This window comes from Alexandromys fortis, unplaced genomic scaffold (genome assembly GCF_014885135.2).
Source record: "Alexandromys fortis isolate MF-2015 unplaced genomic scaffold, M_Fortis_MF-2015_v1.1 scaffold_106, whole genome shotgun sequence".
Lineage (NCBI taxonomy): Eukaryota > Metazoa > Chordata > Mammalia > Rodentia > Cricetidae > Alexandromys > Alexandromys fortis.
Window position 1 is genome coordinate 2,000,458 of NW_026067980.1, and position 14,442 is coordinate 2,014,899.

General features: G+C 38.0%; 2 protein-coding genes across 44 annotated transcripts in view; one reads left to right on the plus strand and one right to left on the minus strand.

Moving 5' to 3' along the window:
• Uqcc5 (ubiquinol-cytochrome c reductase complex assembly factor 5) overlaps positions 1-14,442 on the plus strand; it is a 72,703-nt gene that overhangs the window by 51,238 nt on the left and 7,023 nt on the right. The window lies entirely within an intron of this gene.
• Positions 1-14,442, minus strand: part of Pbrm1 (polybromo 1) — a 101,287-nt gene that overhangs the window by 45,104 nt on the left and 41,741 nt on the right. For 26 of the 43 annotated variants that reach the window (XM_050158113.1, XM_050158108.1, XM_050158109.1 and 23 more), the window contains 5 exons: positions 14,280-14,324; positions 10,014-10,290; positions 7,233-7,338; positions 5,922-6,564; positions 2,150-2,361 (listed from right to left, as the gene is read on the minus strand). In XM_050158113.1, the coding sequence (XP_050014070.1) occupies positions 2,150-2,361; positions 5,922-6,564; positions 7,233-7,338; positions 10,014-10,290; positions 14,280-14,324 (1,283 nt within the window). The remainder of the gene's footprint in view (positions 1-2,149; positions 2,362-5,921; positions 6,565-7,232; positions 7,339-10,013; positions 10,291-14,279; positions 14,325-14,442) is intronic. The other 17 variants (XM_050158128.1, XM_050158127.1, XM_050158136.1 and 14 more) reach the window with 1 other exon arrangement.

Below are 14,442 nucleotides of genomic sequence, written 5' to 3' on the forward strand. Positions count from 1 at the left end.
ATAACTATTAAACTCTTTCATTTCAACTGTTTACTTTTGAATGCTCTAAATACATGTTTTAAATTATGTATGCTTATACGTATGTGCATGTGAGTTTAGGTACCCTTGGAGTTCAGAAGAGGGCTTTAGGCTTTAGATCCTCTGGAGCTGAAATAATAAGCAGGTGGTGATGAACTGCTGAAATGGATACTGGGAACTAAACTACACTTCTCTAGAGGGCTTGATGTGCTTTTAGCTGCTGAGCCACCTATATAGCTCATAAACTTATTTTAAAGGTAATTTATATAAATACAAATTTTTTCCCCCCTGAAATTTTTCTTATTACTTCATGGCTTTCTATCCTCTATTATTTAATATAAAGTCAGCCATTAATGATGCTGTTTTCTTATATCTGATGTTTTTGCTTTGAAATCCAGATTTTTCTTCTAGCAGTTTATGATGTATCTAAATAGATCCCTTTGTGTTTATCTTACTTGGGGTTTCTGTGCCTGTAGGTTAATGCTTTTCATCAAATTTTTGAAGTTTTCACCTGGTGTGGGACAACTGTCTCTATTCTGTCAATTATATTTTAAATAAACGCTGATTGGTCAGTAGCCAGGCAGGAAGTATAGGTGGGACAACCGGACAGGAAGTAGAGGTGGGTCAATGAGAACAGGAGAATTCTGGGAAGAGGAAATCTTGGTATGCAGTCCTGACCCCCCGCCACAGAAGAAGCAAGATGTGACTGCCTTGCTGAATAAGTACCGAGGGACGTGGCTAACATAGACAAGAATAATGGGTTAATATAAATTATAAGAGTTAATAGTGGGCCAATCAGTTTATAACTAATGTAGACCTCTGTGTGATTTCTTTGGGACTTAACGACTGTGGGAACCAGGTAGGAAAGAAACCCAGACAACATTCACCCATTATGTTTTCAGTTTCTTTTTTCCCTTCTCACTTCTTTCCACTAGTGTTACCATAATAGATACCTGGAGACCTGATACTAGGGGTTGCTACAATTTCTGAAAAAATCACGAGTCAGTCAATGATTTGAGTGATAGTTACATTCAAACACCTCTATTCCATAAAGATCTGCCCTCAGTTGATTAATCTGTAGATACACTCAAGGTTACTGTCAATTTTCACTGAAGTTTTGCTTTTTACCAGGTTCTTCTATCTTCCTCACACATGTACATTTTTGGGCCAGCAAGCCTTCAGCTTTGCTCAATTCATTTCACATCAACTGCTTTCAGTTGGAAAAGATATAGACCCTATTATCTGTACCACTCTGAATGACTGTATTCCCTCTAGCAGCAGCAAATGATGTTTTTGGAATTACCTCTATGTTGATAAAATGACATTTTCACTAATTGGCATATTCTCATCCCACCCCCTCATACATATATTTCAAGTCAATTAATTTTGTTTTCTGATCTCGAGGGAAAATATCTAAGGTCTGATGCTATAGAGTAATATACTTTTGAAGAGTCATATTTCTAGGTTTCATTGAGAACTGAAATGTTACCCAAAATGATCAATTTTGCCAAGTGTGTTGATGCATGTCTATAATCCCAGCATTGTGGGCACCGGCAAGGAGGATCACTTTAAGACTGGCACCAGCCTAGATTACATAGTGAGATCTTGCCTCATTCTCTCCTACCCTCATCACACCATAAAAGACTCTCGATTTGCAATGACAAATTCTCATTATTATGATATTTGCAAACTTGGCAAAGGATTCAAAGTACCACTTTTAGGTTGATATGATTAAAATGAACCTAGGAATGTGGTTCAACTGAAATCTCATCTACTTGCCTATTTCTCACAGTGTCTAAGAAGAAAGCTATATTGTCGAAAGGTATGGCATCAACTGAGGCACAGGCTGTTGAGAATGCACTGGAGCCCCAGACTAGCCTCTCGATTATGTGGCGTTAGGTTCCCACACTTGGCACTTAACTGCCTGTTCCTGGAATATTAGCTGTGTCAGAAGTAACTTACTCAGTATGATAACCAAACAAATAACAACAACATTTCTATCTGATCGCATCTTATTTGAAATAGTCAATAGTCTAAATCTTCGATCACACAAACTTCCAAAGCTAACTGTGGCATCTACTAGGACAGACTTCAATATTTCTTCATATTTTATAAGAGAAAAGGAACCAACCTCTTTTTTCTTCTTCTCGTTTTAGTTTATCTTCCTCTATTTCCTTAGGTAATTTTTCTTTTTTTTCTTTTTCCACATCATTATGCAAATGTTTTGTGGTATAGCTGAGTGCCGGAGAAAGAAGGATCTCTCCATTTTTGCAGAGTTCATCACGAATTCTAATAAAAAACTGCTGGAGCTCTACTGCATCTTCATAAATCTCAGAATCTGTCCTATAATGGAATTAAGAATATCCATTGACACATGAACTGCTTCTTCCATAGCACTCCAATTGCATGCTAAATCCTAGCAAATGCTTCACTATGTTCACTGATATAAGAATGATATTTTGGCTCAGTTAGAAGGGCGCCCCCATTAAGTCTGTTAAAACAGAGTATCTGAGCCATGCATGTCTGTGATCCAGCACTTGGGAAGTGGAGGCAGGAGGATCAAGAGTTCAAAGTTACCCTTATTTACATAGGGAATTTGAGACCAGTCTGAGCTATAAGAGACCCTATCTTAACAACAACAACAACAAAGAATAAATGAAAAACTGAATGCATTATTGAGTATCTGCGTTCTGACTTGATTTCCTTTTTCCCAAGGCACGCCTCCTTTCTTACTCGTGTCAAAAAAAAGGACTAATTTTTCTCAGACATACAAAGCACGGCAGAAGGAGCTGGCAGAATTAAGAGCTGTACTATTGCCCCTGACCAAGTCCAGTCAATCCTTAACTTGCGTCTATTTTTTTTAAAGGAGCGGTTTCTCTGTGTTGTCCTAGCTGTCCTGGAACTTGCTCTGTAGACTAGGATAGCCTCAAACTTAGAAATCCACCTGCTTATGCCTGCCAAGTGCTGGGATTAAAGGCATGCACCACCACCATCTGCACCAAGGCTGAATCTATTTCCTTAAATGCAGACCCACATTTATAGACGGTAATAACAAGTATAGGTCTAATAGTTAATTTAAATTTTAATTTCTCAATAGTAACTGATTTGGGAGAAATTGGCAGATACGAATACTGCAAGAAGGAAAAAAATTAGGTGCTATACTCAGAATTTTTCTCAGCTTCTTTCTTCATTATTAGGAAACTATAAAAATAAGCTTTATTGAGGCATTAGTCTCACTTTATTGCCCAAGCTGACCTGGAACTGTGTAGGGAGTCTAGGCTAACTCTGAACTTGTATGATCCTCCTTCTAAGTGTAGGGATTATAGGTACAAATCACCAGGTGTGCTGACAATGTATTATTAACAGGGAAGTAGACATTCTGGTTAGGGGAGTATGGCAGGCAAAGCAGGGCCAATCAGCTAGCTGTCTTCTGATACTTGACACTAGAGCATCAGACATCAGAGATACTTTGGGTGTCTACCCTATCAACAAAGAGAACTAGCAAAGAAGTAACACTGCCGTAACAGAATAACCTAAGGATATTCTGGAGAGGATCTAGAAACATGTTCTGAAGATCCGGAGATACTAATACTTTTAGGAGCAATAAAAATAAAATTTACTAAAGGAAGAAGCCCTTAAGATACCATTTTGAAGTTGTTCTTGAATTTCATAAAAGCTTACAATTTTAGTGGGAAAAATAAACATCTGGTAAATTTGTATTACATCAAGAGGGTAAATTTATATTTTCATCAGGACACCTGATGCAATTAAATTTTGTACAAACCACTAAACACATGAGATAGCCTTTAATTTTGCTCATTAAAAAAGTATTGTGAAGAATTTATTTATTAATCTTTGTTTTGATTGTTCTTGAAAGACTTCTGGCCAGGCAGTGGTGGCCCATGCCTTTAATCCCAGCACTTGGGAGGCAGAGGCAGGTGAATCTCTGTGAGTTCGTGACCAGCCTGGCCTACAGAGTGAGTTCCAGGACAAGCTCCAAAAAGCTAAAGAGAAACCCTGTCTCAAAAAACAAAAATACAAAACAAACAAAGACTGCTGCAATATAATTATAATTTTCCAAAACATTCTGTTGGGGGAAAAAAGTAAATAATGAAATTCTGTCAAGAGCGCAGTAAAATAAAAAAACTGGGAAAGGTGGTATATAACTTTAATCCCAGCATTCAAGAGGCACAGTCAGGCAGGTCTCTGAACTCCAGGGCAACCATGGCTATACAATGAGACTGTGCTTCAAAAAACAAAAAACAACAACAAACAAAACAAAAACAAAAAAAGAAACAAGAATTTGTCAACCCAAGAAAGCAGTTATTCACTGTGCAAGAACAAAAATTCAAGAATTCAAGAGGGAAAACAACCAACTTTTAATTTCTTTCAGCTGTTAAGTAATCTTTTCAGGTAAGTCAGACATTCTGTAAAACAAAATAATTAAGACTACAAAGAAGTTCTTACACTTGTCTTTCTATGCAGTCTTTCTACCTGCAAGGGAACCAGAGCACTTTTTAGGAATATTGCTACCACAGTGGTCAACTGTCACAACTCAGTATCATGCTGTTCCTGAATGCTCTGTGAACAAACCAGGACCACCTATGTCAGATTCCTGCTTATTCACTGCTCACGTTCCTTCTATTACAGTTACGGAGAGCACTAGTGGGTAGGGTAAGTGGTGATGAAGTAAGAATATTCTAGAAATCCACATGTGTATTTCATATGAATTTATTTATTTATTAATAAAATCTACACATATAGAATCAACTAACCTGGGCTGTACAGGCTCGCCGAGACTGAACCAATAACCAGGTAGCCTGCATGGGACGGATCTAGGTCCTCTGCACATATAAAACAGCTGTATAGCTTGGTCTTCTTGTGGGAATCCCTAACAGTAGGAGCAGCAACTGTCTTTGACTCTTTTATAGACTTTTGGGACCCTATTTCTCATACTGGGTTGCCTTGTCCAGTCTTAATAAATGGGAAGTGTTTATTCTTACAGCAACTTGATATGCCATGTTTGGTTGATATGCATGGGAGGCTGGCCCTTTGCTGAACAGAAATGGAGTAGAATGGGTAGGGGGGGTGTTAAGACACAATGGGGAGGGGACTGGAAAGAGAGGAAGGAGGGGAAACTGTGGCCCGATGGAAAATAAATGAATTAAAAATTGATAAATAAGATTAAAAGCAAAAAGACTTTCTTAGTACTTGAAATAGAGATTTAGGGGGATAGTGAAATAGTTCAAAGTTAGGAGAACTAACTGCTCTTTACAAAGGACTCAGGTTCAAGTTCCAGCACTTATATGGTGGCTAACAACATCTGTAACTCCAGTCCTAGAGGAACCAACACCTTCTTTTGGCCTCAGTGGGCACTGTACATGTTTGGTGCACAGACATACATGCAGAACATTTATCTGTACATATAAAATAAAAATAAATAGTTTTAAAAAATGGCTGGATTTAGACCAGTCTAACCTCAGAAAATAACTCAAAGCTCTTTAATTCACTTAAAGCATTCTTGGACTAATTCTTAGACATTCAAAGAAAAATCCTACTTTTAATTTCTATTACAAACTGTATTACATAGCCTTTAAAAGGCATGTTCTGTGAATGGCTGTATTTTAGGTTTCTGCATTGCACAAGAGCTTCAATTTTGTCTTCCTTTCACTGGTACTCATTCTGACACTTTATAGAACGCACCCGCTTTTGATAGTTTTGATGACCCCTAACGTTGTAAAGCGGAAAAAAAGTAGTTTTGCCTACCGAGAACTCAGGATACCAGGCTACTCACTATGACAACATACCTAAGGTAGAAAAGTGCATCAAAGCAGAATTCCTTTATCTGTTTTGCATGAAACATCACATATTGTCATCATAAAGAAAAGGCTTTGAAAACATACCGGTTCATCCTTCTTGCCCTTTCCAATACTTCAAACATATGCTCCTGAAATAAATCAAGTCGCCGATAGCGATTACTCTCAACATTCTTCCTAATAATGTCAAAAGTAAGGGGAGGTTTGTTGGGAAAGTTTGGATCCACAGCAGGAATTTCTGCTAAGGAGTCACTGTAACATCTTCCTTCATCATCCTGATGACTCATGACTGACACAAAAAGATTATGGATAAGTTCTTGAATCAGCAAGGTCACATTTGGGACATGAGAATCCTCATCTCCCTCCAGGTCTCTCCGAGTTTCAAGGAGAACTTTATGTAGGACAAGAGCATCTTTGTAGATCAAAGACTCTGGCTCATTGTAGGTACAGGCATTATTAAACATCATGACAAAGTCCTCTACCATAGAATCTACATCTTGGTACTTGTTTGCCATCATGTGACTTCGGATTTTTTCCATGTCCATGGGCTTTTTAATGGTCAGATAGTAGTCAGGTAGCTCTGATCTGGAGGGGAGTCTTAGAAATATAGCACTGAGGCGGCGACCTCTCTTATCTGTGTAGTTCTTTACAGCTTCATATACTTCATTTAGTTTCTGCTGCATTGGAGTCATGTACTTTGATTTTTTAGGAGAAACACCACTTTTTCTACCTGAAGAGAGAGATGTAATATAATGTTAAGCAGATAAAATGTGTAAGCATAAATTTTTACACAGCTGGTAGTACAACCTTAAGAAAGGGGCCATCCCAAATGATTTGTAAAAACACAGTAATCAGTTTATCTTCAGTGAGATAGATCTTATAGACAAAAGATCTGGAAAAAAAACCCTACTCTTTTCAATAATATATATGTATATACACTTTTTTCAGACTAAGTCTCATTATACAACTCAGTTGGTGAACTCTCCACTCTTCTGCCTCAGTCCCTAAGGGCTGGGATTAAAGGTGTATGAATAACACATAAGCTAGTAATGAGAGAGGATTCATTCTGACACAACTTCAGAAGTTCAATCTCCACTGTTCTTGAGCTACAGTAAAATAAAACATAAAGTAAGACGGGCACAGAGTTGCAGATGTGCTTAGCCCACGGTAGTCTGGAAAGACAAGATACCTCTCGGAGGCGCTCTACCAGTGATCCACTTACTACAACTCTTGTTTACTTAAAGCACAGTCAGAGTGAACATGTGGAAAAGAAGGATTCCTAACAGTAGAGTGCCAGAAAATAAAAACATAGTCATCATTTAACTAAAGAAATGTCAAGAACTCAGCAATCTCTGTTTGGCAGACTGAACTGAAGAGCCAACTATGAAGCAGACTTACTCAGCTTAAGTTTGGGAGAAGCCATGTCATCATCATCAGGTAGTGGTCCCAGCTCTTTCCGTTTATCTTTGAGTAATTTCTCCAGGATATGAGCATCATTGTATACCTACATTCCAAAAATACACTTAAGATTATTTCCTAAAACACATTATAATTAAAGAAGTATTTATCTCTCTGAAGGCGGTGATAAATAAATTAATTTTCAGCACTCAGGAAGCTGAAAATTACAAGTTTGAGGCTGGCATCAATTACAGTGCAAAAACACCAACTGAACAAATAAAAAAATGATGAATATGTGTGAGTGTTTAGAATACTGTTTAGGACAGCTAATACTAAACATTTTGTTCTCTTCAGAACAATAACATTACCACCTCATGGTGATTCTAATGTATAGAAATGCATGCTAGTAAGCCCAAGCATGGTGACCCTCACCTTTAATCCCAGCACTAGGGAGGCAGATGCAGGCAGATCTCAGTGAGTTTGAGGACAGTCTGGTCTACAGAGCAAATTCCAGGTCAGTTAGGGCTATTATGGCAGGGAAACCTGGTCTAAAACAAAACAAAACAAAACAAAACAAAAAAAAACAAAGGAAGGAAGGAAGGAAAAGAAATGCGAGCTAGTATCTGAGATTCACTGTGATAGAAGTTATATAGACTTATTTTTATTTCATGTGTCTGGGTGCTGATCCTGCACATGTTTGTGCCTGATTCTGCAGAAGCCAGAAGAGGATACTGGATTGATGGGAGTGTAGTAACAGAGGATTGTGAGTGCCACCTGGATGCTGGGAACTGAATCATTCATCTGGAAGAATAAGTAGTCAGTGGTCTTAACCACTGAATCATCTCTCTGAGTCTCAGTTTTGCAGGTTTTTACTGAAGTTCCAAAACACATTTATATGTTCCTTACTCAATGGTCTTGGTCCACAGTTGTCTCCTATCTCCCCAGCAGAGGCTGCATTCCCTTGAATGCCCACAAGAGCAGAGTGGCAGAAGGAATGTGACTTTTCTTCTCTGACTATCTCTCTCAAGGATGTACAGTAGCTGGGTATACTGAAGACAGTATAACTCTCATTATATAAAGGCCTATTTCTTCAATTTACAAGTATCTTTAGTGTGTATACTTCAAATTAAGAGCAGAACAAAAGAAATAGTTTGAAAACATTTTATTTTTGAGTATTTAAAATAGATTAAAGATAATAGAAAATATATTGAAGGAGGATCATACAAATTGGTTTTACTGAAAAAGAATTAAAAATCATGGGCTAAAGATAAAGCTAAGAGGCAGAGAATACATAAAAGTCCTGGCCTCAACTGATTCTTCCTCATGCGCCCAAAAAAGAAAAAGGGGTTAGACACTATTCAGCAGTGAGAGTGAATAATGCTCTTGTATGAGTTCAGTTCCCAGCACCCATGTCACGCAGCTCATCTGCAACTCCAGCTCCAAGGGACCCAACATCCTCTTCTGACCTTAACATCAGGCACACATGTGAAATATATACAATACAGGAAAATACTCATACACATAAAAAAATATAAATCTTTAAAAAATCCTTAAAAATAAATAATAAAAGATAAAAGTGTGCAGTACTACCACCCAGCAAGTTATTTCTTTTATATCCCTTTAATATCTTTCAAAACACCAGAGTAAGTGCTGTTATTATTATTTCTAAATTATATACAAATACATAAATTAAACTAAGGTTTAAGCAGGAAAATTTTCTCATATAGAAACTGGTAAAACAGGATGAATTTAAACATTCATCTCTTTATTAGTATCATCATCATTTTGGTTTTTTGAGAACAAGTCTTTCTTACATAGTTTGGCTGGCCTAGAACTCTGTTTCCCAGTATACACCAATACACATAGCTCTTTATTTTGCATGCGTGTGTATTCGTATATGTAGGTCAGGATTGATGTTGGGTGCCTTTCTTGATCACTTTTCCACTATTTTATTTTTATTTTTTGAGATAGCGCCTTCTCAATGACCCTGGGACTCATTAATCTGGCTAAACTGACTGACAGTCCCAAGGTTCCTCTGGCCTTACCTTCCAGCACTGGGATTACAGGTATGTACTACTATACCAAACTTTTTTTACACTGGGTTTTGGGACCTGAACTTAATAGGTCCTCATGCATGCAGAGTAAGTACTTTACAGATTAAGCCATCTCCCCAACACAAAGCAGGATAAAAATTTAGGTACCATTAAGTGCATAGAAAACCAAAGGAAGGGGGCTGGAGAGATGGCTCAGTGGTTAAGAGCACTGACTGCTCTTCCAAAGGTCCTGAGTTCAATTCCCAGCAACCACATGGTGACTCACAACCATCTGTAATGAGGTCTGGTGCCCTCTTCTTCATGTGCAAGGACACATGAAGGCAGAACACTGTATACTTAATAAATCTAAAAACAAACAAACAAAAAAAAGGAAAAAAAAAAAAAGAAAACCAAAGGAAGGTACTATGTATCTTCTTCAATCATGCTCTGTCTTATCTCCCTGACTTTCATCTAGGTTGGCTGGCCAGCAAGCTCTCAGGATCTTCCTGTCTCTTCCATGGTACTGAGTTTAAAGGCATGTGCATATACATGTTATGGCTTGCTGGCCAGTCAGTCTAGCTGAGAGTCAATGAGATAAGACAAAAAGTGACTAAGGAAGACTTCACCTCTTACCTTCCTTACACACACACGGAGGGGCAGGGGAGAAAAATGAACCTAGTTCTGATCTTTCAAGACACATTATTTTACAAAAAGAAAAAAGTATTCCCTCTAGGATTCCTCTCATTACCTGGGAGCCCTCCTCGTTGTAGTGCCTGGCATTTCGGAACATGAGTTTCATGTCTTCCATCATTCCTTCTTCACCTGCATATTTGTCATTTCGGATGTTATGCTCAATTATTTTCAGGTCCATTGGCTCTAAGATGATTTTATAGTAATCAGGATAGTCCTTCTTGGATGGCTTAACCATAAATAGATCACAAAGTCTTCTGCCTGAACCTGGCTCTCGAGCTTCAAGAACAACATTGAATAAAATTTTCATTCGCTGTTTTCTTATGTTCTTTTTACTGTTGAGGGGGAAGGTAGAAAAGGGGAAAAAAAAAACAACAGGGTCAGTTTTCTTTATCCAAGGGTGACCATGAAATAAAATTTATTTGTGGCAGGTACTTCATAATAATTACAATATATTGATTAGATGTGCCATAAACATAGTAAGCACCCTGGAAAGGTACAAGAGAATATTAGGAAAACTTACAAATGATTAAAATAATGATCCTGATTAAAATAATGATCCTGGCAGGAGCAACCAGTGACAAACCTGTTTAGAATAGCTCTCAAAATGTAATGCTGAACAAAAGACAGTGTGTGAAACCATAAGAAAATAAAATTTAATCACAAACTGAAATACAATGCAATAAAACTAGCTATTCCATTTTAAGCACAGACAAAACAAAACAACCCAACAGTGTTTCATCTTTTAAGATGCCTACTCCTAAACAGAGTATTCTGGATGCCAGGAATAAAACAAAACAAAACAAAACAACCCACCAAACAAACGTCTTCATGAGGGCACAGATCTCTCTGGCATTGATCATATAAGGGTCAGTCCCTACTTATTCCTTTACCCAGCATCTCTGTCTAATTCAAAGTAGCTTCAAGTAGTGTGTGGTACATCTAAGCTTTCTCTACATTTTAGCCTTCAGCATGTATTTCTGTCTTTCCTTCAGAGTCCACAATCAAGATAAGATCCTGAAAAACTGGTATGAGTGGTACAGAACAAAGTACAAAGATCAAAGATGAACACCAGAGGTTAAAAATGGTCCTACTTAATTAAGACCTTACTTAATTGTTGAGAAAACCAACTCAGAGGCTAAGTGAAATGTTCAAGGCCTAAAAGAGTTTATTTTCTAGTTTGATTTCTGGACAACTGCATTACGCTATCAGGATAACTTTAGCTAGTCTGCCCAGCAGTCTCCAAGTGGTCAGGTATGTAAAAAGGAGATGACTTACAATTTAGTTTCTAGTCTGCAAACACCTGCTCCAATCCTATAATATAGTATGTAGAGTACGGTTTAGTTGTTTTCCACCTTTTAAGGGGAGGGAAATTCATTACTGAAAAGAATTATATGGCTATATGAGTCTCTAAGCCTTGTCCTCAGACTATTCCCTCTCTCCTGGGTCAGGATGACCCTGCCTCAATTTGATTTAAACACCAGAAACAGAAGCCCACACATGGATGTGCACATTTGTCATTCTAGCACTTAGGGGGTGGAGGCAAGAGGTTCAGGATTTCAAGGTCATCTTTGCATTCATAGCAAATTTAGGCAAACCTGATATACATGAGATGGGGGCAGGGTTGGGGGGGGAAGAAAGGAGGGCAGAGAAAGATCATGTATACATTTGTGTATGTATAGTGTGTGTGTTCAAGTAAAGAATAATCAGCAATTGAAAACCCAGACACTGGCCAGGCAGTAATGGCACACGCCTTTAATCCCAGTTCTCAGGAGGCAGAAATAGGTGGATCTGTGAGTTTGAGACCAGCCCAGTCTACAGAACAAGTTTCAGAGTTCCAGGAAAGTTAGCGCCATACAGAGAAACCCTGTCTCAAAAAACAAAAAACAAACAAGAAAAGAAAACCGAGACACCCTTCAGTCTCAGTAATGTCTACCTGGCATGATGGGAGCTCATGACAAACTGCAAGCAGCCTAAGTAGGAGAGGAAAAAAAAAAAAAGAATTTCTGGCTCCCAGAATTAGTTCCATTATTATCATGTCTTTACTCTGGCTGCCCTCCTCCTCTGTGGCCCTGTGATCATTCTACAAACATCTCCTTCATACCCTTTGTCTCTCGGTCAAGTAAATAGTTGTTAGCTAACCTAGGAGATGATTCATCTAGTGGATAATATTTCGTCAAAGAAGCAATATGGGATGATGATGTGGAGAATGTGTTCTTGATTTCTAGGTCTGTAGCTAATGGATACTATTAAGAGGGACAAAGCTCCAAAATGGCAGAGTTCCACATTGAAACAAGACAACTTTAATTTTCAGGGACTGAGACAATATTTCAGAACTCGAATCAAAAGTTACAGATGCCATATTTAAAAACCAAGTCACAAGTGGCTTGTCTAGAAATGTCTAACATGTAGAACTTGACTTTAAAAAGAAGATGCAAGAAATGAGTTTTGAAATGCTAGGCTTAAAAGAGCTCACTAATTAACTAAAAAAGAAACCATTTCCTCGTTTCTGAAGTTGCAAGAAGCAGAACACTTAAGTCAAAGGCCAGATCTGAACCAGGGTAACTTTCTTATCTTCCCGCACCCAGCAGACCATTCCCAATTATCAGGAGACTGTTCTGCATGAAGCTACAACCCTTTTCATTTGGGACAGCATCTGTGACCAACTTTAAAGAGATTTTAAAAGACAAAGTTTTTAACTGAATTTTATCAAGTAAATTAGCAAATGGTTCATTCTCTCAATGCCAATCATCCTAACACTTAGTAGCTATGAATGGAATATATCCAGAATATGAATATAACTATATATAAATAATTGTTCTAATCTAGTAACTGCAATTTCCTTTCTCTATGTATATCATGAACAATATATAATTGGCAAACAAAATTATTACTAGGGTCACACACGACCTGTTTTGAACAAATCCAGTTTTGTTGCTTTGTTTTCAGTTTTCTAAATCCTTACATACTGTCTTTGAGACTGAAACCACCCCAGTCCAGTCAAACTTCAAGGCTGACCTTCTATAACAACTGTGTTAACTTTAGTGGCTGCTATTTTTATCTCTCTCTAATATGTACCATGAACCTTATTACATGGAAGGCTTCTGAAAGTTTCATATACTTTATGGAATGAGACAAATCTGTATTATAAAAGTATAGAAACTTTAGCTCCCTTCACCCCACATTTCTGGCCATTTTCTTTTTTATTACCTTTATTAATGCTTGCATGTGCTTGCAAGTGTATTGTATTCATGCATGTGTGCATTCACACGTGTGTTCAGGCATGTGTATATGTGTGTGTGTGAGAGACTGTATGCCATTTGTGTTCAGGCGTGTGCATGTATTTTATTTGTATGGATGTTCTGCCTACATGCATGTCTGTGCACCATGTGCTTGGGATACCTTCAGGGACCAGAAGAGGGTGTTAAGATTGTCTGGGACTGGAGTTCGAGGCATTCTTAGGTGTTGAGGCTCATTCCCGTAATCAGAGCATCCAAAAGACTCAGGAAGGAAAATCACGATCAATTTGAAGCCAGCCTGGTATAACAAGGAATTAAGAACTTGGAAGGATGAAATTCACAGGCCAATAATGGAGGAGACTTGCATCTCAGGGTACACCAACTAATTTAGCTAATACCGCATAGCTTTGCAGTTATTTTCCAAGTTAAAAACTGTTCCCAATTGCTGTTTGAGAGGGAAAGACAGGGCAGCTTTCGGCTCCTGAGTCACATTTCAAAACCTTCTGATTTTAGTAGATCATTTTTAATGCAAATACATCTAAAAAAAAACTATTTGATGGTCATTTATCACTGTATCATGGCAGCTTATAGGTTGTACTGAAAATCCTAAGCAATATACTAAAGATGCCTTAAAGAAATGGATGCTTTTAAGAAGTAAGATATAGATAAGATCAGAGACAAAGAAGCATTAGCCCAAAACGATGCCCAAGTGCCCACAGGTACTGATAGCTGGATTGCCAATGTTGATTCTGACCTTTCCACCATCTCAGTCAGCAAGACATTTCTGAGATGCAATCAGCACCACAAGCCCTCTACCTCTTGCTAAAGAAGCACAGTCACAATGATAAGTGAGGAGGCTGTCTGCCCATGGAAAGAAGTCAGCAACAAATTGAAGGAAGTAACGGACATATGGAGGCTAATTTTGACACACTAACAAGACTTCTCTTTACTCATAAAATAAACTGGTACTACAAACACTTGTTTCACATGCATAAGGTTTTTCTTCTCATAGTGTCAGTACTGACCATGTCACAGAAGGATTACACTTTTAAAAGTATGTTTATGCATAAAAAAGGTCTGCACACCTGGATAGCCTCCTGAGACCCAACATCTCACTGTCATGAGTATTCCTGGGAAAGCAGAAACAAACAATACATGTGAAGAGAAATAAAATAAGCAACATTGGAGGGTCATGCATAAGCCAAACATGATTGAGAAAGAAGATTATTTGGTCCAAAAGATAAAAGA